The following is a 24,877-nucleotide window of genomic DNA, read 5'->3' on the forward strand; positions in this document are numbered from 1 at the left end:
ATCAACATTCAACGACAAATTATTAAAACGTAAGTAATGCAATAGAGTAAACCAATGTGCTACAAGGTGTATGGTCTTAACGTTAATTGTAGCCTAGACTTGTAACGTTAGCGTAGGGCTATATGTAATGTTTGCATGGGAAAGCTAGGCGAACACAGTCTAGGCCTGTTTAAACTTTCTGATAGTTACAGGATATATGAGCATATGTTGGCATATACGTATAGCCTAAATTCTGTCCACTTAGCTATAATAGGCTATCACAAACAGACCTTTTCTACGTTTGCGGCATTAGACATAGGAGCCTACATTCTCTTATCAGAAAGACGTGTTCTCATAACTTCAGCGTTCTCTTGACGGTGAGACTAACGGTCGCACTTCAATCAAGTAGCCTAGGTCCTTTTCGAGTAAATTGTGAGTGAGTTGTATGGTAACTGTGGGAGTGATGTAGAAGAAAAGTGAGTATTTACTTTTTTATACGTGGGTTTGTTGTTTTGAGACTGAGAAATAGACTTCAAGGAGAGCATCTGGCTACGTGCATGCGTGTCAGCATTAATGGCCCCCCAACAATTCAATTCAATTACCAAAGAGCCTTAGAGATGTTCTTTGAAAAGCCCAGACAAATTAAGTGCTCGCAGATTGGGTGTGGCCTTTGCCATTAAGACAAATTTAAATAAATTGTAAATAATCTTTTTCTGGGTTGTGCCATTTCATTTTTCTTCTATCATTTTTAACCAATAATGTAAAAGAAAGCTGAAAATGTCCACAAAAGAAACACGAAGGTATGATATATATATATATATATATATATATATAAAAATAAATAAAAAAAATGCGCAACGATATTTGCAAGCAGTCATTCCTTGGGCTACTTCCTATTAAAACTCTACTCCGGATTTTCTTTCCATCCCGACATTTGGTAATATTTTGAAGGCGGTCCTTATGGTCTTTACAACTTGTGGCCTTTGCAGGAAACGGGTGGAAGACTATTTGAAAATGATTGCTGCAAGTTTTCGTGACTGTCAGGTATGGCTATCGTTTGTAACATTCCTGGTTAATATAGTAGGTTTAATTAGTAGTACTAGTACTAGTTTAATTCCTACGTCTCGTTTTAATCACGAAGTAGGCTGGGTGGCAGCATCAAAAACTAAAACATGTCATAGGCCTAACATAGACTTATAACGCTTTTCCAGAATATAACGCTTAACGGTGTGAGCTAAATTAAGTTGACAGATCCTCATTCTGATTGGCTACTGATTCCATGCAAGCACATGTTGCATAACTTGCATTGTCGTTATTCATTGTCAGTGTTTCACTTTATACACATGATAGTTCTCGTTGATGGTTGTGCGCTCACCATATGGTTTATGCTGTTGCTGACCTAAAGATTCATTTGCATTTGGCAGGCTTGGAAAGCTGAGGGTTTACCTCTGTCCACCACCAGCAATGAGGCCTGCAAAATGTATGATGCTATTATTACACAGGTATGTGCCTGTGGCTCGGTGCATCATGGCAACCTTTGCAGTTTCTGCCAGCCCCAACCCCAGGTCAGAGTTATCTAACGTGTTAATGTTTATGGGTTTACAGTATGTTCAGTGGCGCAATGATCCCACCTTGGGCGGTATCGAGGGTTGCATCGCTGCCGTTCAGGCTGCAGATCCAGACTTTGGTATGTGAGAATGTTAGGCTACTATTGTGAATTTAGGCTATGTTCAGAACATCACAGAACAACTTGTTGTTAGCCAATTTGATTTTGCTCTGCAGGTGGGTCTGGATAGGATCACATTGACTCTCGTTTTTGATTTAATCACACTCACTCGCTTATCTAGCATGGGGTGGGCTATATGATGACAGATAGAGCAGTGCATTCAACACAATAATGGCTATGTTGATGGCGAAGGTGAGACAGATTTGGAATTGGGTAAAAAAACTGCATTTAAAACCTTTGTTTAAGAAAGATGTTTTTGATGCAGTTCTGTAATGGTTTGATTAGAGTTTAATGCACCAATTTAAGTTGATTTCACTGCTGGTTACGTCCCTGGAAGTCGTAAAACGGGAACAGGCGTCAATGGAATCCTTTCCAGATGGACTGCAGAGCAAATTCTAATTTGCTAACAGGGTTGTCTGGGTTTATCTAGGCAATATCTTCTGATACTGAAAAACAACATATTGGCTTCACAAAACAATAATTGTGTGTATGCATTGTGGGGAATAATGGTGGTAATGTTAACATCAAGTCACTACAATCAAACACCTGACATATCTGCTGCTTAGGTATAAGACAACAACATTGCTGAAGCAAGAGACAGAGAGAGGTAGGGCCTCCTGAAAGAATTGTGAATCAGAATAATTCATGTGTGCAATTCTTATTGTTCCTGCTCTGGCACTCAGGCCTCCTGGAGCCCGGAAGCATAGTGAGGTGTGAGAAACACTTACGTTTGGAGAATTGGGTTTGGGGGGTAGACCACTAAGGGCCATCCCAGTCAATTATCATACAGAACAACTAAAGGTGACCAAAACTCTGATAGGTATTCATTAACATTTAGAGTGTAGGAGGGTCAGCCCTTTTACCTATACATATTCAAACAGAGTTTGTGTGTAACATATTTAAGTCAATTATATTCCCCTGTTTCGTTAGAGATACTGTACGGGTGAGTAGTCCTGGTGGAGCTTGTGTCTCTCCCTTGATGCACATCATTGAAAGAATAAAGCCTGTTCCCTGATTTACCATCATTCTGTCTCCAGAGAGAGAGATACAGTGTGTGTGTGTGTATATATATATATATATATATATATGAAAGAAAGAAAGAAAGAGAGAGAGAGATGGGAGGGGGGTAGGGCCTCCTCATGCTTTCTCAAATCTGTTCCTCAAGCACATCCCCTGCATATCCTTCTTAAGCTCCTACGGGTTTCTCTATGCATTAGTCAGTTCAAACTCACCAGCTGGATGTATACAATATTTATACATATTTATTTATTTGTTTGTTTACTTCACACCATGTTCAACATGCACATCAACATTAATGTATGCATTAGAATACATACATACATACCCCTATACACATATACCTCACACTCCTGGTGTGAACATGGCCTTTCGACTCCTCACCCAAGGCAGACATTAAAGGGACACCAGGCAACGTTTTTGTGTTAATTAATCATCTTCGTAAGTCGGTATATGGTTAAATGACTCATTACGGGGCGAATGAAGGCTCTCGCCCGCCCCTACTGCCTGTAGGAAGAATATCCCACTTGCAAGTTCGGTGTATCCTACCCGCCAACCGAAGCAGGTTCAGTTTACAGCACAGAGGCAGGCTAACGAAACGCTAGAGATTGTTGCAAACGTGTGTATAATGGCAGAGCCGGCGAAGAAGCAGCGAAAACCCTTGACGGAAGACGCAAAGAAAAGGAAAAGAGCTTCAGACCGAGCGAGGGGGAGTTTCGTAGAGAAAAAGCATCAGGCTTGCCTGGTGTCCCTTTAAGTCATAGAAATGTTTAACCCAGATATATGGGGAGTGTATAAAAGTGCAGTGTTGTTCTGTGTGATGCCTGGCTTAAGCTCTTATGTGTTCCCTCATGATGATCATGTGGCCTTGACGTCACCTCTGTGGCCTGCCTTTTCTGGTTGCCACTGACTTACTATAGACTGAAGAATCTAACTGTAGGCTAACTGACAAAACTGCAGTCTAACTGACAAAAGCATATTTGTTTCGATCATGTGTCACATGTCCATTTCATAGCTACAGTTTCGCAATTCAGCAGCTGCTTTGCTGATTTCTGAAGTAAATAACAGCCACAGTGAATATTATCACCTGAATATTTCAATATATTTTGAATATTTTATTCACCAGCTTTCTGGTTAAAGAGCAGGGATGGAAGTGTTCACATTTTCAACACTGTTACTGTGTCCATGGGGTCCAAAATGAAGTTGTAGTGGCTTAGGGGTCTTGTGTTTTGGCCTTCTCTGAAGTTGACTGAAAGAGTAAGCACTGTGTAATTGTAATTCAGAACGGACCACGTACTTTTCAGACCACTTACTTTTACAGTGCTGTGCTATTGAAAGGGACTTCAGGTAAGACAACCCTTAAGATAACCAATGTATTGTCTGCTTCCCTTGAAGTGATGGGTCACGTGATCAACACAGGCCTGGAATTGGTTGGCACGGCGTCGTCGGTGGAGCGAAATGAGCGTCTGGCCAGTGCCGTAAGACGGACGGTGGAACTGGCCAAGACCCAGGAAATCACACCTCGAGAGAGACAGCATGTTCGGGCCATGGAGCTGTTCTCCAGAGGGTAAGAACGGAGTCACAGATAGCAGATAACAGATAGCTTCAACTGGAGAGGGAGATTGGGTTAAACAGATAAATACGGTCAGCAAATATTATTTATAATTATTTAAGTATATATACTCTTTTGATCCCGTGAGGGAAATTTGGTCTCTGCATCGCATCGCAAATTTGGTCTCTGCATCGCTCTGACTGCTATCACAGTCCGTGAATTAGTGAAACACACTCAGCACACAGTGAACACACAGTGAGGTGAAGCACACACTAATCCCGGCGCAGTGAGCTGCCAGCAACAACAGCGGCGCTCGGGGAGCAGTGAGGGGTTAGGTGCCTTGCTCAAGGGCACTTCAGCTGTGCCTACTGGTCGGGGTTTGAACCGGTAACCCTCCGGTTACAAGTCCGAAGCGCTAACCAGTAGGCCACGGCTGCCCCCAATTAATTAATATATGTATTACAAGGTTGCATCACTAATAGATGAACATAATGAAACAGGACATGAGAACCTAAGAACACAAAACAAACAGTAAAGATGAAGACATTGCAGATATAACCTGTAGCCTCGGCAACAAAGTAGAGGGGACAATAGATACAGAGACTAAGTTCATGTCTTACATTTCTTCTGCCAAAGCATGTAACTGGCAGAGGTGGAAAAAGTATGAAAATATTGTACTTAAGTAAAAGTACCAATACTTTGATGAAATATTACTCAAGTACAAGTTAAAATACTGATCTGAAAATGTACTCAAGTAAAAGTAAAGTTTTAAAACAACCAGTTTTACCAGAGCACTCAAAAAATCCTCCATAGTAATGCATGGGGTTAGTTTGTAACGTATGGCAGTTGTCTACACATATCACAACCCTTCCGCGGCAACATTGCGTCGACATTGAGCCAATCATGTGGTGTGTTGTGAATACATTGAGCCAATCATGTGGTGTGCTATGAAGACATCATGCCAATCATCTGTTGTGATCTCGCCGCTGAAGCAAGATTGGTGTCATGAAGCCTTACGCACATGCATTTCTGCCGAAATAGATGCACGATAAGTGCCCAAAAAGCGTTGCAATATGGCCGCCGAGTGGAGGTACTAGCCTAAAAGGACTTTGGTCCTAGCTCGAGTTGCTGCAGCCAGCAGCTAAGGCAGCCATGTTCATGCTCCCAGTGTGTAACGCTGTAGCTGCAGCAACTCGAGCTAGGTAAAACCGATTGTTTCAGTTTTGTTCATACAGACAGTACTCGGTGACGTTGAGAAATGGAGATATGTGTAAAATCACCGTTTGAGCAGTAGTTGATTTTCAAAGTTATTTGCACTCATCCTTGGGTCGCTTTGCAGTGAACAGTAATCCAGCACAACTGAAAAGCCCCTCACAGGCAGCTGAGGCAGGCACGCCAATGTTGAGTTGCAGAGAGTTTTTTTTTATATTTGGAAACGAGCAGAAGGTTCAGCAGGTTAAAGGGCGTCGAACTGGGGGGGGAAGTGGGAAGTATAGGGCCCCAATGGAGGAGAGGGCCCTTGAAAAGTGGAATACGGGGGGTACAACATTTTCACCAGGCATTTTGGCAAAGTACCCACATTTGTCTACTACAAGTGGCAACCATTTAAATCTCTTCAACTATATTACAGAATTTGTGAGATTATGACAAATACAGTGTGTACCTTTGTTACAACCTACCCCACTATTGGGGTAGATTGTAACATCTATTGGGGTAGATTGTAACAGGTAAAAAAATGCAGAAAAACAATGGAATTCCATTTGATATACTGATGTATTGCATAAACAGGGTACACAGGGTGTGAAAAAATAGACTCACCACTTGTAGTAGACAAATGTGGGTACTTTGCCAAAAAGTTCCAGAACTGGTAGTTTTAGGTGCTGAAGAAAAATGTGTTACAACCATACCCGGTCTCCCCTACATGTAATCTGATGCATCTCGTGATCCAGCTCCATCTCCATCACTTTCAGAAAGACTGCATGGTGCCAGGTTGATTCATGTCCTGTTGTAGGCTACATGCTGATCATTATCAGGCTAGTGGTTTAGGGCGCGATTTTTTTCTCTCTCCCTTTCCGTTTTCGTTAGTCTTAACTTTTTTTTTACTCGAGTAACGGATGGGATTTTTGATGTAGCGAAGTACAATACTTCACTCAAAATGTAATCAAGTAAAATTTAAAATACCGATTTTATAAACTACTTAAAAAATACAAAATACACAGTAAAACTACTCAATACAGTAGCGTGAGTAAATGTATTTAGTTACTTTCCACCTCTGGTAACTGGTACTGCACAGTAGCAGTCCAGTGAAGTGGCTATTCCCAAAACTTGTTATCCATTGTATTTCAGAAAAGTGGCAGAATCAGGCCTAACAACAACAACAAAGACAACACATTGCATTTATATAGCACTTTTCAAGGCACCTTAAAGTGCTTTAAAGTGGAGGGGGAACATCACTAACCACCACCAATGCCTAGGCCTGTGCGAGCAGGATTGGAGTAACTTATGCAGACTCGTCTGGAGGACCTCAGCCTCTCCTTCCCTCTCCTCTCTTCCCCTCCCCTCCCCTCCCTCCCCTCCTCCCTCTCTCCTCTCCTCTGCTCCCCTCCGATCTCCTCCCCTCTCCTCTCCTCTCCTCCCCTCCCCTCCCTCCCCTCCCTCTCCTCCCTCTCCTCTCCTCTCCTCTGCTCCCCTCCGATCTCCTCCTCCTCTCCCCCTCCTCTCCTCTCCCTCCTCCTCTCCTCTCCTCTCCTCTCCTCCCCTCTCCTCCTCCTCTCCTCCCCTCTCCTCTCCTCCTCTGTCTCCTCCCTCCTCTGCTCCTCCCTCCCTCCCCTCCCCTCCCCTCTCCTCCTCCCTCCCCCCCCTCCCTCTCCTCCCTCCTCCTCCTCCCTCCCCTCCCTCCCCTCTCCTCTGCTCCCCTCCGATCTCTTCCCCTCCCTCCGACCTCCTCCTGGGCTTCGTCATCCTTTGCAGGCCACTGAAGCATTAAATGAGTGAAACAGCTGTGCTGGCTCAGGGCCAGTCAGAGCCCTAATGGACAGAACGCTGTTTCATTAGCCGAGGCGTTGGAGAGAGAGGAGACTGGGTAGGAGCACTGCTCAGATCCAGGTCAGCTTATCTGGTCTGCTTCAAACTGACCCACTTCAGCTTCTGCCACGGAGTGCCAGATAATTCGTATAGTCACTTATCGGTTCATTAGTTCAGCAGCCTTCTCAGACCTCTTCTTCTGGTAGGCCTGTGTATGCCTAATTGACACTAATCCCTACATTAGTTAACTGTACAGGTGACAAATGATGTGTGCAAACAAATAAGCTAGATGTGAGCGATAGGCATGAATGCTAAGGCATAAACAGAGGCGTGGGTGGGTATTTGTGATAGTCATTTGCCACTACACAATGGCATTGGTCTTCGTATTGAATATTTGATTTCTCATGTCAGCTCTGTTCATATTGAGCTGCTGCTCCCTGACTCTGAAAGGGAATCAAATTGCTGTTCAGTGTAATAGAAGCTTATGTCAGCATGACGATGCCTGTATCATTTTGGTTTGTGGTTCCAAAATCAATTTCTGCAATAACTTGCCTAATCTTTGCAATGGACCACAGATTATGGCAGTGCATTATGATGGCACAAAAACGGGCCATTTGGTACTGTGCCTTTTGCTCCGAGCATAACAACAACCTAGGAGACATTTATTTAGAAAAAAAGCTTTAAAAACTCAGACTACTTGTTAGTTCTCCAGATTTCTGCTGTAGCATCATCATTAATGAGGCATATGAGTTCACCTACTGTGAGATAATTAACCCCTTCTTAAACCAACACTTCAAAGGTCAAGGTCATGGAATATTAGAATGAGTCAATGGGCCTAATTATGATGGTTGTTTTTGTTATTCTTAGAACATTTAAATATTTGGTTGTGTTCTTTGATTTCATGCCTCACCCAGTGAGATAATGAATGTGGACTTCATCTACGGATCAGTCCATGGATTTCACAACCACCGTGTCATCATATTGATTTGTTGTTTTTTACCAGGCTTGTGTCATTTCTCAGCTGTACAAAAGGGCAAATGTTTCTGCTGAAATACCATTACATTGTTTTTGTTAGATACCAATAATCACAAATGTTATTCATTGAATGCCCTTGGGTTAATGTCAGATTCCTCTCTCAACAAAAATAGAATATAGAAACAACAATCCCACTGGCAGAGCTAGAAAATGTGAGATAGCGAAATGTTTATACTCTGGCTTTAGGCACAGTTTGCTTTGAATTTAGTGCCAAAGCAGTCTAGAAAAATGTCATACCATCACTAGCAAACAGCACTAGCTTAAGTAGTTTTCATTTGGAAATTGCACTGATGTGTATGCCTGACACAGTATTCTCATCCACTCTGTGAGCCATTAGATAGATACAGTTCCTTTGTCCCATACAGGGGACTGAATAATGGCAGAATTGGTTTTATTGTGCCGAAAGTTTTTTTCAAAACTGATGTCTATAAAGTTCCACTTTTGTAGCATATTCATACATTTACTGTACAAAAGATGATGGAAATAATATCATTTTACAACTGTACATCAATGTATTAATAACTTTTAATTTTACAATGTGGTTGAATAGAGGTCTGTTATTATTACTTTTTTCATAAAAAAAAGAATGCATTTCTGTTAGTATTGTCTTATAGATCCGATCCATTGCTTATAGTTGTACCTTACACCCTGTTGTGTGATTGGCTGTGGTCATCGCATGCTGTAATATGAAGAAGTGCCTTTACAGATCCCGGGCACAGCCTGTGGCGGGCGTTACGGCTGACTTTAGCCCATTGTGTATTACTGTTGTATTGTATTCATTTGGCTTGGTTGTTGATCAGCCACTGTTGGAAGTCCCCAACCAATAGCAACTTAACATTTAACATCTTTGCTGTATACAACTGACATTTGGTCATTATTTCTGATGTGCCTGTGTTGCAGAGCTCTGTCCAAAGCCTGTAACGTGTGGGAGGAGATTCTGGTGGAACACCCCACAGACATGCTGGCTCTCAAGTTTGCCCACGATGGCTTCTTCTACCTGGGTTACCAGACCCAGATGAGGGACTCCGTGGCCAGAGTGTTGCCCTATTACAAACCCCACACACCCCTGTCCAGGTAAGCAATAGTGTAGTTTAGTTGTCGTTGTTTTTCTCCTTTACTTGATTATATGTAAAGATGTTAACAAAGGTTTTTTTTTTGTTTCATTTAAAGCATTCTAGGCTGCATGGCCTGTTATGAAAGTGATTTGTAATGGAGTAAGGGGTTTTGGTGTAAAACTAATTAAAGTGCTTTTGTAATGGAGTAAGGGGTTTTGGTGTAATACTAGAGAGAACCAAAAAGGTGTGTAAACACTTTGCACCATCAGGAGCCAAGTTTGTACTATGGTGTGCTTTGGCAGTATAGTTAAATGGCTATTATGACATGGTAATGTTGTGCTTTTAAGTTTTTCTTTTACATTTTCACGGGGTGTGCTAGCCTGGCGGGCCATCCTATATCATTGAAATGTATAGTCTGGAATCGAGCCATTCACCTCGCTTAATCCAAAGGCGGGCAGAGAATTGTCTTTCAAACTGCCTAGGCATGCAATAGGCCAGCTTCGACCATATCCGTATCCGATTCGGCAAAGCGGCAAATACATCCTTCTTGAAAGGAATGACTTAAGTGCATTGTGTTGCTCAACTTTCAAAGAAAAAGCACAAGTCCAACTCCTCCAAAGTTGGCGTAGCGCCGATTCAAACAACAGCTCTTCGTTCGCCATAGCCACCTTCCTTGTTGTTCACCGTCGCAGGACTGTCGTTATCCTGTTAAGCCCGCCTTAAGATTCTAACAAAATAGAGCACTGTGATTGGATAACATCCACGGTGTTAGCCAATAGAAATTCCTATGGTTTGCTACTAGACGTACAGGCTGAGCAAATTAATTTGCCGCCGCTAGGGCGCGTCTAGATTTCTAGGTGTGTAAACACTTTGCACCATCAGGAGCCAAGTTTGTACTAACAAATGGTGTGCTTTGGTAGTATAGTTAAATGGCTATTATGACATGGTAATGTTGTGCTTTTAAGTTTTTCTTTTACATTTTCATGGGGTGTGCTGCACCGAAGCCTGAACGTCACGGTACATATCCAAGATGGTATCGATTGGTCTGTCTGTCCATCCTTCACTAACCTGGGTGAACCCAGACAAACAAATTGTTAGCATTTGAATGTGCGTCTGGAAAGGATTGATGCCCATTTCCAAATTTCCCATTTAAGTCTTCCAGGGGCGTAACCAGCAGTGAAATTAAACTTAAATGGGTGCATTAAACTCTTACTAAATCGTTACAGAAGTGCAGCAAACACATCTTTCTTGTAAACAAAGGTTTTAAATGCAGTTGTTTACTCAATTCCAAATCTGCTTCATCCCTGTCGCCATCTGCACATCTATTAGTCGGGTTGAATGCACTGCTCTGTCATCATATAAAGCCCGCCCCATGGATTTGGAAACAGATGTCAATGGGATCTTTTCCAAACCGACCTGCAGAGCCAATTCAAATTTGCTAACAGGTTTGTCTGGGTTCACCCAGGTTATTCCTTAACATGAGCATATACCATCAAAATGAACTTGTAGATGATGGCTAAACTGTCTAAAAAATGAAGGCGAGTGAGAGGCCCGTTTTTGTATCGGATGCATGTTATTTACCTCCGTTTGCCATCTTTCTGATAAAACAGCTAAATGGAAAGTTTCACAGGTCGATGTCATGGTGGAGCAGAGCCTCAATATAGTATAGTTTTTTGTTTGATGTTTGCCTACCAATCAATCAAGTACTATGTGTGTATACTCTACCTGTTAGATCAAACCTCTCTCTCTCTCTCTCTCTCTCTCTCTCACTCACTCTCGTGGCTCTGTTCAGTATTGGCATGTTGCCACCAGTGAACTGATTTCTTTCCTCCAACCTTTCTTCCCCAGCTACCTGAAGGGCCTCTACTCCTTTGGCCTTCTTGAAACTCACTTCTACGAGCAGGCTGAGAAAGTGGCCAAAGAAGTAAGACTCTGCCTCTTAATGTTTCCCCTTAACTCAACCAAGGTGGAGATATATAGATGGATGAATAAGTGAATGAATGTATGGTATTGTGATTAACACATTCTATTACAAAAGAGATTAGGACATTAAACACGTTAACTTCATTTTATTCTAGTTGCATTATTCCAGTCAGTTGTCAAAATGAGTTAATACAAATGGACATGAAGCTGAAATATATTGGTTTATGAATATAGATGAGTGTATAAAGTAGAAGTGGATTAATATAATTAGTACTGTAATGCTGTAGCCCTGATGGGCTTCTCCGTAGTGGTGTTAGTGGAGTGAGTGAGTAAGTGAGTGTCTGAGGATTCAGAGCTTGCTCTTAGTTAGCATAGCGCAGCGTAAAGTGCTCCGTGTATGGTGTGTGTAGCGCTCGACCCAGCTCTCAGCTATTCTGTCGTGCTGTGCCGTTGGCCTTTTGCAGGGGCTGGCCTTGGCACCGAACGACGCCTGGTGTGTCCACTCTGTGGCCCACGTCCATGAGATGAAAGCCGAGGTGGACAAGGGGCTCAACTTCATGCAGTCCACAGAAAAGGACTGGGAGGTCAGTGGTCAACAGGGTGGTGAGGAATGCCAGACTCTTGCTCTTACATAATAGATCGCTCTGCACACAGGCCAGAGTGTCTGAGCCATTTTAATGGCAGTTCATTCGCACAAATGTGTGTGTGCGCGCGCGCGTGCGTGTAGGCATGCGTATGTCGCTGTGTGTGTGTGTGTGTGCATACATATGTGCGTATTTCTGTGTGTGGTTGAGTACAATGCAAGGCAGTGTAATACAGTGCAATCTTAGAGAATATGCCAAAGGCCCGGAGTTCAGAACTTCGTTGAGGGCTTGATCAGAGACGCGTGGGTGTCTCTTGGAGGACTTATTATTTATTGTACAACAAAACACTAAGCTAGTGAAAGACTAACCGGGCTCCTGTTATTTTGTAAAAAAAAAAAATGCAAAATGTCTTTCTTTCTGTGGGGACATAAAGGAACAAAACCACTAAATCAGTGTCATCATGTCTAGACACTTGAGCTCAACATGTTTACATCAGCTTTGAGAATAAGTGTTTTTGTTTTGTAGTGGGTGGTTTTGATCCAATTCTGTCCCCTGATATCAGTGCTGCTAGATTATTCATTCGGTCTTTCTCAGACAAGCGGATAAATAGCTGAATATTCTATCAGATTGTCTCTCTCCCCAGGGATGTGACATGCTTGCCTGCCATAACTACTGGCACTGGGCGCTTTATCACATTGAAAAGGTGAGTAAAACAAGCACTGTGTGTGTGTGTGTGTGTGTAGCCTATGCCTGTCTATGCCGATGTGCGTAGGTGTGCCCCTGTGTGGGTCGGTCTGTCTGTCTGTCTGTCTTGTGTGCCTGTGTGTGTGTGTGTGTGTGTGTAGCCTATGCCTGTCTATCTATGCGTGAGGTGTGCCCGTAGCTGTGTGGGTCGGTCTGTCTGTCTGTCTGTCTTGTGTGCCTTTGTGTGCGTGCATGTGTGGTGTTGCACATGTTCTCACCAATACACACCAATGTTTGTGTGTTTGCTCACAGCAGATAACCACAACCACTTCATCTCCCAGCTTGTTCAAAACAGCGCACTTCAGGAATTATTCATTTCTTGAGTAGCTCATCTGCTTGCTCTCAGCACTCCATACTGTTCCCACTTAGAAAGCCTATTTCCCACACTCTCCCGCTCACTGGCTGCCATTTCTCTCTCCTCCAGCCTTTTCTCCATCTCTCCATTGTTTCTGTCTCTCTTCTGAATTATTTAAAGGGGCGCATTATTTTGCCTGAGGATGTTCTGTTCCCTGTTGTTGGCTCTGCAGGGGGAGTACGAGGCGGCCCTGAAGATCTACGACAGCCAGGTCAGTGCTCTCGCTGGCAGCCCGTAATGCAACATTATGCCGACGCCAGATAACACTTGCTGTAATCTCTAAGCAAAAAAACGAAAGATGCACTTGCCGCTTGCCATAGACGCACTCCAGGGAAGAAGGGAAGTGTAAAAGCGGTCATGTGATCGACACACACACACACACACACACACACACACACACACACACATTTCCTCCCTCTTCACTCTTGGAGAAGGTTGAGCCTGGGGTTGTGTGTGTGTGTGTGTGGGTGGGGGGTTAGTGGGGTTGCAGGGCTTTTTTTCTGTTACAGAGGAAAATACAGTATTCGCAACATGACTTCTGAATTTTGTTCCCCAAGAGGAAGTTCTTGTCCTGTTACTTTACAGCATGTCCCCCTTTGAGTAATGAAAGTGGTTGGGGGGGGGGGGATCACAAGTATGGAAGCATGTGGATTACAAGCACTCAGAGGTGCATACGTAACCCTTGATTGACATGTGGGCTGTTCCCAATCAGGATGTGTTGGCTCAAAGCTTTGCAGCACCAGTGAGAGGGTTGAAAGATCTCCTGCTTCTGAACAGTGGGAACTCTCTGGGCCTTTTAAGGCGCAGTGATACGACTGCCTTTTAAGTCCTCTGATGGTACTCTAAAGAGCGGAGGGATGGCACAGTGTATTTCTGGCAAAGTTCTTTTCCAAATTCAAGGTTCAAAGACTTCAAGCAACATATTATTTTACAAGAGTAGTTGAAAAGATCAGAAAAATGATGTATTATACGGTACTCAGAATTAGCCTTGCAGAAAATGTTCCTTTTTAAAATGACACATTTGCCCTCGATTCGTATTCATTGAGAAATAAAACTCATTCATCAATATTGTAAAAAAGAAATGTATACTAGTTTGTACTTTGTACTAGTTTGTGCCGTAAATAAAACTTTGCCGAGAGCTTTTCCTGAGCTTTTGAGTGAGAGTAATTTGGGACAGACAGGGCGTCTGTGTGAGTGGTTTTGGAACCCAGTGTGTGTGTCTGTGAGTGGTTTTGGAACCCAGTGTGTGTGTCTGTGAGTGGTTTTGGAACCCAGTGTGTGTGCTTGTTTCCTCAGGTGTCCCGGCGGTGTGTGTCCACAGGTGCCATGTTGGACACAGTGGACGCCTGCTCTCTTCTCTACAGGCTGGAGATGGAGGGTGAGATCACACACACACACACACACACACACACACACACACAATACTGAAAAAAGTATAAGTGTGTGTGGCCTTGCTCTCTCTCTCTCTCTCTCTCTCTCTCTCTCTCTCTCTTGCTTGCACACACACATACACACACTCAATTTAGAAATCTAAGGTTATAAAGTGTGTGGTCTTGCGTGCGTGTGTATGTGTGTGTGTGTGTGTGATTTCAGGTGTAAGTGTGAAAGATCGCTATCGTGAGATGCTGCAGGTGGTTGAGCCTCACAGTGAGGATCATACTCTACTTTTTAACGACCTGCACTTCCTTATGGTGTCACTGGGGGGCGGCGCCACTGACTGCACCCACCGTTTGTTGGACAGCTTGAGGGAGAGAGCTCGGTGAGACACACACACAAACACAAAAATGCACACGCACACACACACACACACGCACACACACAAATACACACACATACACACACACACACACACACACACACACGCAACACACACAAATACACACACATACACACACACACATACGCACACACACACATACACACGCGCATGCACACACACAAATACACACACATGCACACACACACACACACACACACACAGCGCACGCACACACACAAATACACACACATACACACACACACACAGCGCACGCACACACACAAATACACACACATACACACACACTGCACACACACACACGCACACACACAAATACACACACATACGCACACACACGCACGCGCGCGCGCACACACACACACACAAACCCCGTCTCTGCACACTTTTCTGCAAGCTCACAAAAGAGCTTGCACTCACACCTACACCACATGACATACACTACCGGTCAAGAGTTTGGGGTCACTTGGAAATTTCCATTCCACTCCATTATAGACAGAATACCAGCTGAGATCAGATGCATTATAATTTTTTAATCAGGGCAGCAGTTTTCTGATTACATTATGCGCTTACATTTTTGCTAAAGGGTTCTTGACTGTTGTAGAAAGAAATGGCTGATCTTTAATGCAATATCATTCATTCACCATTCATCCAATTTTCCAAAGGCACATTCTGTTTACTAATCTAATATAATTTTAAAAGTCTAACTGAGAAAACATTGGAGAACCCTTTTGCAATTATGTAAGCACATAATGTAATCTGAAAACTGCTGCCCTAAGTGACCCCAAACTTTTGACCGGTAGTGTACATGCATGTATGTTAACTTCTACTTCTACATTCTACCTGAGCCCTCCTATACTGTTCAGGATTATGTATACACTGATACTCACACGTTATTATACAAAACCCATAGAAAGAATTATGCAGTTGGAAGACTTAAGTTCTGGAAAGTTTTATTTTGTGTATGCAAATATGCCTAAGGGCAGACATGCATTCATACATTTATGCAAAATAACATACACCCTCACATACATAAACACACACACACACACACACACACACACACACACACACTCACACCCTATGTTGGCGTGCATGCAGTTTTTTCTGGCGGTGAATCCTACGAGACTTTGTGGGACTCTTAAGTGGGTCATGAACACTGGAAAGAACTTAAGGCACGCTCCGAGAGGGTCATGCCGTAGTATTGCGTAACAGGAGTGTGTATTCCCCCAGTGAGACCCTCTAGAGTACCAGCAGTTGTCCACTTTCTCAGAGATACACTTCTGCTTTTAGGGTGCAGCATCTAGCAGACACACAGACTATGTCATTCGCATTCTGTTGTGTACTGTAGATCCATTTACTGCATCTGGGGATGTGTGTTGTGGCTGTTGGAAGCACGTTGTTTGTTTTGAGTTTAGGCCTCTCTATAAACTTGGGATCTCCAGCTATAAAGTGCCACTAAAGCACCACATTACAGTGATAACATTTTTCTAGATTTGACTCTTGCCACATTGTGGTGTGAATCTGAGAAATATTTATTACAAGAAAGAGATATAGCATTCCTTAAAACTGCCTGATATGAATCATGGCTTAGATTTATGAGATGTCTTCTTACCTGTCCCTGGAACAAAAACAAATATCCCTGCAGTTTTATTTTTATTTCTCTTTTAAGGGAAACTCATTAGTCTAACGTGACAGTAGAGAGGATGTACGTCAGGGAGTATATCATTCTCCCCTCCATCATCAGACAGTGTCACTTCTGTTCCAAAAGGCAAATTGCCTTTGCTGTCAAGGCAGACAAAGGTTTTCAGTACTTGGGAACTAACAGCCTATGTGTCACTGCCTAGCCTCAATTTCAAAGAAAACGTTTTCCGTAATTCATAGTAGCTGCCAGGTTTGAAAACAAATGTCTGCAGATAATTGCGGCTGTCCAAACATATGCAAGTGTGGCATTATTTATATATATACTGTATATACTTGTCAGCAAGTATCAGCATGCCAAACACATACAAATGCAAAAGTAAGTTCTGTTGTTCTACAACTGATGAAAAGTGTTAATACAAAACATTCTGTCGCTCCTGAAACCCTCTGGTAACCTACTTTGTATGTGTTAATAGTGACGTTAAGCATGGAAATGAATGTTCTTTCCTGTTATCTTGTGAATTAAATTTAAAGTGTGGTCTACTGTAGAGTAAAAGTCAACTGACTTTTATTAAGCCAAGAACATTGAAAATTTGAGTATTGGCCAGTTCCGCTGCGGTTTGCAACCTAATTGTAAGTGTGTCTTTGTGTGTGTGTGTGTGTGTGTGTGTGTGCGTCGCGTGCGTGTTCGCGTGTGTGTGTGCATGTGCATGCGGGTGTGTGTGTGCATGTGTGCGTGCGTGCGTGCGTGCGTGCGTGCGTGCGTGCGTGCGTGCGTGCGTGCGTGCGTGCGTGCGTGCGTGCGTGCGTGCGTGCGTGCGTGCGTGCGTGCGTGCGTGCGTGCGTGCGTGCGTGCGTGCGTGCGTGCGTGCGTGCGTGCGTGCGTGCGTGCGTGCGTGCGTGCGTGCGTGCGTGCGTGCGTGCGTGCGTGCGTGCGTGCGTGCGTGCGTGCGTGCGTGCGTGCGTGCGTGCGTGCGTGCGTGCGTGCGTGCGTGCGTGCGTGCGTGCGTGCGTGCGTGCGTGCGTGCGTGCGTGCGTGCGTGCGTGCGTGCGTGCGTGCGTGCGTGCGTGCGTGCGTGCGTGCGTGCGTGCGTGCGTGCGTGCGTGCGTGCGTGCGTGCGTGCGTGCGTGCGTGCGTGCGTGCGTGCGTGCGTGCGTGCGTGCGTGCGTGCGTGCGTGCGTGCGTGCGTGCGTGCGTGCGTGCGTGCGTGCGTGCGTGCGTGCGTGCGTGCGTGCGTGCGTGCGTGCGTGCGTGCGTGCGTGCGTGCGTGCGTGCGTGCGTGCGTGCGTGCGTGCGTGCGTGCGTGCGTGCGTGCGTGCGTGCGTGCGTGCGTGCGTGCGTGCGTGCGTGCGTGCGTGCGTGCGTGCGTGCGTGCGTGCGTGCGTGCGTGCGTGCGTGCGTGCGTGCGTGCGTGCGTGCGTGCGTGCGTGCGTGCGTGCGTGCGTGCGTGCGTGCGTGCGTGCGTGCGTGCGTGCGTGCGTGCGTGCGTGCGTGCGTGCGTGCGTGCGTGCGTGCGTGCGTGCGTGCGTGCGTGCGTGCGTGCGTGCGTGCGTGCGTGCGTGCGTGCGTGCGTGCGTGCGTGCGTGCGTGCGTGCGTGCGTGCGTGCGTGCGTGCGTGCGTGCGTGCGTGCGTGCGTGCGTGCGTGCGTGCGTGCGTGCGTGCGTGCGTGCGTGCGTGCGTGCGTGCGTGCGTGCGTGCGTGCGTGCGTGCGTGCGTGCGTGCGTGCGTGCGTGCGTGCGTGCGTGCGTGCGTGCGTGCGTGCGTGCGTGCGTGCGTGCGTGCGTGCGTGCGTGCGTGCGTGCGTGCGTGCGTGCGTGCGTGCGTGCGTGCGTGCGTGCGTGCGTGCGTGCGTGCGTGCGTGCGTGCGTGCGTGCGTGCGTGCGTGCGTGCGTGCGTGCGTGCGTGCGTGCGTGCGTGCGTGCGTGCGTGCGTGCGTGCGTGCGTGCGTGCGTGCGTGCGTGCGTGCGTGCGTGCGTGCGTGCGTGCGTGCGTGCGTGCGTGCGTGCGTGCGTGCGTGCGTGCGTGCGTGCGTGCGTGCGTGCGTGCGTGCGTGCGTGCGTGCGTGCGTGCGTGCGTGCGTGCGTGCGTGCGTGCGTGCGTGCGTGCGTGCGTGCGTGCGTGCGTGCGTGCGTGCGTGCGTGCGTGCGTGCGTGCGTGCGTGCGTGCGTGCGTGCGTGCGTGCGTGGGTGCGTGCGTGCGTGCGGATGAGCGTGTAATTGTGGCAAAGAACACTTAGAGTTGCAGACATGCAAGCAACTACTCCCCAGTGTCATTACACAGCACCATTAACACAGAGAGGGTTGAATCAAGGATCTTTGATTAACAACTAACGCAGAGGGCAGAACTGACCCAATCACATAGCCAGTCATGGGCTGGTTCCAGAATTTATGATCTAACCACCTTATGTGTCCAACTACTGTACGTGTCTGACTGTTCAGTTTGAAGTTGAACTATTGTAGGGTTTCATTGTTTCGGGATTCAGGGACTCAGGTTTTGTCAGGTGTGTGTGTATTTATTTATTTATTTATAGGTGCAGGCTTTAACCATGGGTTCAGTACCCAGGAATCACACATACTGATAAGAATTATGTATATCTAAGTCACTCTGTGAAATTTTCTGCAAAATGAGTACATGTAGAAAGCATTAGCAGATAGACCGAAAAACATTTCAAACTTTGCACTCACCAGATAATGAGTGTTGATGTGCACATAAGTAGAGCCTCTTTTCTCTCTAACTGTTTTTCATCTATCCTTGGAGACCGGTGCTTATAAAGTGATTCATATATTCAGACATTAGGGCTTGAGGGTCAAACAGACTGTGGGGAAGGTTGCCTTCACATGAGTCCTCATTGCGTCTTTGAATGTCTGGACAGATTGAAGCAGTAAATGAAGCAGTAACAGCTGTTTTTTTCTTTGCTTAATTAGCACGACTCCAAATGTGGTCCTGTGAGCTAGTTTGCACAGTGCCGCTTTGAAGACAGATGAGCTGAGACCTTGGCCACAGCCATCAGAGAGACAGGCTTTTAGAATGAGGTCAAGAAAACATAAAACATTAATATCATACAAATCAATATCACATATATATACACACACACACACACACACACACACACACACACACTCATTCGTTCTAATGTTTGTACTTGCAGAGAGATGTATTCAACCTGCTGCTCCTGCATGCTGCCATCAAATCTCAGGACAAACACCATCAGAAGTATGCCAGGTAAGAGTGAAATCATTCTGCTACCAGCACACACACACACACACACACACACACACACACACACACACACACAAAGAATCCTCCATAGAAATGCATGGGGTTAGTTCTTAACACCATCAGAAGTATGCCAGGTATGAGTGAAGTCATTCTGCTACCAGTAGCAGAGACTTTCTAACGAGAAGACACAGCACTCAAATAATCCTCCATAGAAATGCATGTGGTTAGTTTGTAATGCCAATATATGGCAGTAGTCTATACATATCCCGCCCCTTCTTGTATGCCTCCTCATTCACTCGAATAGGAAAATAGATGCCTGAGAATTGCCCAAAGTGCATGGTAAGATGGCCACAGAGTGGGGGGACTTGCCTAAAAGGACTTGGCCAGTAGCCAAAACATGGTCTCCCTACAGTTGAGAAGCACAATAATAAACAAAGCTAAGTGTGCGTCTTTTGCAACAAAGTATGAACATAACTCCGATATAATATAGAGGTTATACACAGACAGCAGTCTGTAGAAAAAGCAATGATCCTACCCGAACACCAAACTTTTACAAGCAAAAAGACCTGCTCAGAGTGCGACAGAAGTGCTATGTGCCCTGTTAAGAGTTCATATGCCATCGAAATGACTTTGGAAACGTTATTTTAATATAAAAAAACTCTTTAGGGGGCCTTTAAAAGTAGATAGCAGTTGAGCAATATATGTCCGTGACCGGGCTGGATCTTATACATAAAATTAATTTCCAAAACATGTCTCCTATGTAATGTTTGAGATGCATGTAGGAAATTATAATAATTTCTGAAGTCAGATACTTATTCTGAACTACACGTGGAACTAAAATAAAACCTTAGTTTCCTGCGTGCAGTACTTGCTTTGAGTATATAAAGGCATCAGATGTTGCATATAAACAACATCTAACTAAAATAAAAAATAACATCAGTTAATTTGGAAATATTTAATTGAATCCAGTGTTGCTCTTCATTACTTCTGATATCAATTCATGTAGAGGTTACAATTTCCATCTGTTGATTGGCTAGTAACTTGCTGTTTACTTGTCTATATTACCTTAATTTCTTGCCTATTAGCTGAGGTTCATACATAGATCTTGCTAAATGTGTTCAGCTATGCGGTTAATACACAGGGGAGGGCTATACATGGGAATGCATTTCTTTCTTTATTCTCCTTTCTGATTAAAGCACAATCTGATTCTGATTCACTGGGCTATTGGGGACTGTGGTTAATACACAGGTGCGGTTAATACAAGAGTTATCTGCCCCTCGGGGCACTGCTACGGGAGTTTCATGAAATAAGAGCTTCAAATGTTTACTTTGCCACTGTGTCTAGTTTAAGTGGTTGTGTTTTGTACTCATTATTTATAGGTCTCTCAACAACCACCTGCTGTCATCCCAGCTCGTGCTGGTTGCTACAGTAAACAAGAAAGAGTTTGTGCAAACACACATGTAATTTCTTGCATTAAAGCAGCCTCTATAGACTATCAGCTAGATGTGGGGTTGGCATTTAGATAACCATAAACTACATGTTAGTGATGAGTACTGATTTTTGATTTGTGCTCATTATATGATATTAATAACATCCATAATTCTCCATATAGGTCCCTACTGGTGGAGCGGAATGCCTTACGGCCGAACTCTCCCCTTACTGACCGCATGATGGAGAAGTTCTCTGCCCTGCATGTTTAACTGATGAAGCCAAACTGTGAAATTGAGGCATCTCACATTTCGTAAACAAAAATCTTTTTTGACAACTTTCATGACTTAGGTCATAATGCTTATAGCCTAAGCAGCACGTCTGATGTAAGCTGTAGCCTCATCTCTAAAACTTCACACCATCTTGCTCACCTTGTAGTGAGGTGATAATTAGATAGAGATAATGTAATGTGTAATTTATGGATTTTATTAGAGGTCCCTCAAAAAAGTGATTGAAGGACACAGAGAGACTTCTTTTTTTAGCTGAGCATATTTTATTACCAAATGAACATCAATGACAAATAAAATCTATGTATCTATATTGAAAAGTTTCAATATATACAATATTGTCAAATATTCACAAATGTTTAATAAATAATAATTAGCACTTTCGTAGTCTGAGTGTTTGGTCTGTAGTGTGTTCTAGTGTTTTTACTCTGGACTCTTTATGTCCACATGAGAGCCCTTCAGGCTCCAAAAATCACCTTCATCCTCATCATCATCATCATCCCTTTCTTCCATGTTCCCTTTTCTTCACATCATTGAGCTGATTTCAGTCTTGATTTGAGAGATGAGGATCTGGGAAAGTACAATCCCTGCAATCTGTAAATAATGATCAGATTATGAAAACTTGCCCATAGATACAGTATGTGTGTATATAGTAGTGTATACTGAAAGGAATTTATATTATTTAATAAAGTGGACTGGGGTCTGATTATTTGTCAGTCTCAACGCTTATAGCTTCGTGACCTTGTCATGTCTATTTTAGTTAACAGAGAGAGAGGGGGCATACCCTAACGATCCCAACTCTCAGCAAGCATGAAGCAGGCATCAGATCTCTCAGACTCAACGTTTTACTGCAACCCATAACTACTTTTAAAAGTCTACAAAGATTGATTACAGACGACTTGTACAAAAGGTCTACCCAATTAGAACATGTTTCACATTTTCATATTTTTTATACTCCACGCATAGAAAAGGCAAGTGGCACCTTCTCTTAATTTGCTCCCATTTGGTGTACCATATTCAGTCCTCCCATACTGTAATATATGTATCAGTATGTTAGGATTGAAACCCATTGTATTGAGACATCACCCCCTGCCGTCTGAGGTAAAAGTCCTGGGAAGCCTCGCATTTTGTCAGTATGTGTTCTGGGACTGATGAGTCCAGACTTAAGATGGGCTTGGATTCATTCAGGCTGAGGTTGCATCTTTTGCTCAGTCCAGTCCATTGTCGGGGAAAAGAAACACTACTGTGAAGTCTGTAGTGTGCAGGTTGTGTTGTATGGACTGAAGAGATCTGACTGCTGGTTCTCTGAGCCCAAGAGAAGTCTCCTAGAGCCTTTTACGAAGGTGAAGATGGTACAGTCATCAAAGAAGGAGGATTTTCCCTTCAATGCATTAATCTGTATGGATGGACTTCAAGAAGGCGTGACTCCTCCCAACCCCGGAGCGTGAAATCTTCATCTCGACGGGCCAATTGAAGTCTTTGCCAGCTGGCAGTGGGCCACATCTCAACTCTGTGTAATATCAGCCCCCTCCTTGCTTTCAACCGCACGGAACAGACAGCAACACAAACAGAGAAACTGGAAGGCAGGAGCTGCCATCTTGGCTCCGAAGCCTTCTTGGCCAATTGAGAAATCCCTTTCTTTGTTGGAAGGTATTCATCTAACCTTGAATGAAGTAATTTTTGGACTAGCTTTATGAACGTTTTCAAGTTAAAATGCTCATGTTCAAGTTAAAATATAATTCAATTTATGTTCAAGTTAAAAAAGAAATTTAAACTATGCCGACCATGAAGGCCACCCAAGACAGAGTGCCACAGTTTCATGGCTGTAGTAGTTATTATGATTATTTTTCATTCTTGATTGTTTTGGGATGTTCATGGTTATATCAACAACCTTATTTCCTGAGTATTGTTTATCTCATCCAAATGACTTACTGGCACCCAAGAATAAAGGCATTATTCAGATTGAGTGGAGTTCATTTGCTTCAGTGAGAGAGCTCTGTTTGTACTGTTCTGGACTGTTATGAAGGAGATGCAGTTCCTCAATGAGGCATTTTTAGAAACTGATTTGGATGTGTTTGCACATCAGAGGTGATATACGAATGTAGAGAGAGAGAAAGGAAAGGCCACGGTGCCATAAATTGGAATCACACAACATCAAAGCCGTCTACATAAGAATGTAATTGTCTTGACGGCTTCATGGGTAATTCACGGCGTAGGCTCTTGATGTCTGGATAGGTTGGGGGTGGATGGTTGAATGCAAGAATGTGTGTCTGTATGTGTGTGCGCGTGTGCGTCTATATGTATGTATGTATAAATGTGTGTGTGTGTCTGTCTGTGTGTCTATATGTATGTATGTATAAATGTGTGTGTGTGTGTGTGCGTCTGTGTCTGTATGTATGTATGTATAAGTGTGTGTGTGTGCAAGTGAGACAGAGAGAGAGACAATTAAGGAGGGTGAATAAATATCAAAAAAGAAGCTGGCGATGAGGAAGAAAAGAGGTCAGCTGTGTTGTTTTCTCCGTCTCTCCTGTGGAGGATGGGGGTGGGTAGAGGAGTTGTTTTCTTTTGTTTTGTTTTGTCAGTAGGATGACGGTGAACACAGCACTCACATAGAGGGCCTCGTTGGATGCCTGGCGTCTGTTTAGCATGCTACATGGGGTTCTCTGCACCTGTCAGTGCTTGCACGTTCTCTGCACCTCTGTCAGTGCTCGCACGTTCTCTGCCTGTGACACCCACAGTAAATTAAACCCAAGAAATGTGCAAATGGAAAAAAATGCACTTAAAGGGCTGCATCTGTTGTTAATACAAGCTTATGCGCATATGAACCCAGATGCAGAGTAAAAACAGTGAGTTAATTTGACGTCAGCACTGGAGTCTGTTGAACAGCTGTGGAAGGTTTGCATGCCTTTGCTGAAGGCAGACTGTGCATGCATTATGCTTAAAGCATGTCTATGTCTATGTGAATGAACTTGTCTGCACGAATAGGGATCTACACACATACAATATGTATGCAATCAGATTTGTATGTAATGTGTAGATGTATCACAGATTGACATCTGGTCGACAGTGAGGCCTGGATTTGATTTTCAACACATCATGTTTTAACAATGTGGGGGTGTGTCTGTCTCTGCACACACAGTATTGTACAGTACCAAGGTGTTGCATGATGTCTGTGTGTGTCTGTTTCGGTGGGTGTGTCTTCATGTAATATGGTGCATAGAGTATTACCGGTATGTTTGTGAGTGAGAGTCCATTACCTCGTCATCTCCCATCCAAGCTAAAGTTGAGAGAAACCACGGCATGATGACAGATAAGCAGCAAACATACAACACAAATGCGCCCTACTGTAACTTACCGGTAACTCTGTTTGCCATATGCTTTAGCATCTGAATGTGAGGTTGAATTAGTATACAGGTAAAAATGTTTGTGTGTGTGTGTGTGTGCGTGTGTGCGTGTATTTGTAATGTGTATATATCCGTGCATGTGTGTGTGTGTTTGTGTTGTATGTGGACATCACCTGTGGCAGACC

At 44.2% G+C, this 24,877-nt stretch overlaps 2 protein-coding genes across 2 annotated transcripts in view; one reads left to right on the forward strand and one right to left on the reverse strand.

Moving 5' to 3' along the window:
- ttc38 (tetratricopeptide repeat domain 38) lies at positions 1-21,647 on the forward strand. The gene is made up of 14 exons (XM_048256134.1): positions 1-29; positions 969-1,023; positions 1,404-1,481; positions 1,585-1,666; positions 4,118-4,289; positions 9,234-9,407; positions 11,237-11,312; positions 11,776-11,895; positions 12,539-12,598; positions 13,167-13,205; positions 14,291-14,372; positions 14,588-14,753; positions 19,565-19,636; positions 21,246-21,647. The coding sequence occupies exons 2-14, from the start codon at positions 994-996 to the stop codon at positions 21,331-21,333; spliced, it is 1,239 nt and encodes a 412-aa protein (XP_048112091.1). The 5' UTR covers positions 1-29; positions 969-993; the 3' UTR covers positions 21,334-21,647.
- tspan33b (tetraspanin 33b) overlaps positions 21,538-24,877 on the reverse strand; it is a 16,081-nt gene continuing 12,741 nt past the window's right edge. Inside the window, exons 7-8 of the mRNA XM_048258049.1 lie at positions 24,866-24,877; positions 21,538-21,942 (exon numbers count right to left, since the gene is read on the reverse strand). The exon at positions 24,866-24,877 is cut by the window's right edge and continues 150 nt beyond it. Coding sequence (XP_048114006.1) covers positions 21,874-21,942; positions 24,866-24,877 — 81 coding nt within the window. The 3' untranslated portion in view covers positions 21,538-21,873. The remainder of the gene's footprint in view (positions 21,943-24,865) is intronic.

Source organism: Alosa alosa, chromosome 11, assembly GCF_017589495.1.
Source record: "Alosa alosa isolate M-15738 ecotype Scorff River chromosome 11, AALO_Geno_1.1, whole genome shotgun sequence".
Lineage (NCBI taxonomy): Eukaryota > Metazoa > Chordata > Actinopteri > Clupeiformes > Clupeidae > Alosa > Alosa alosa.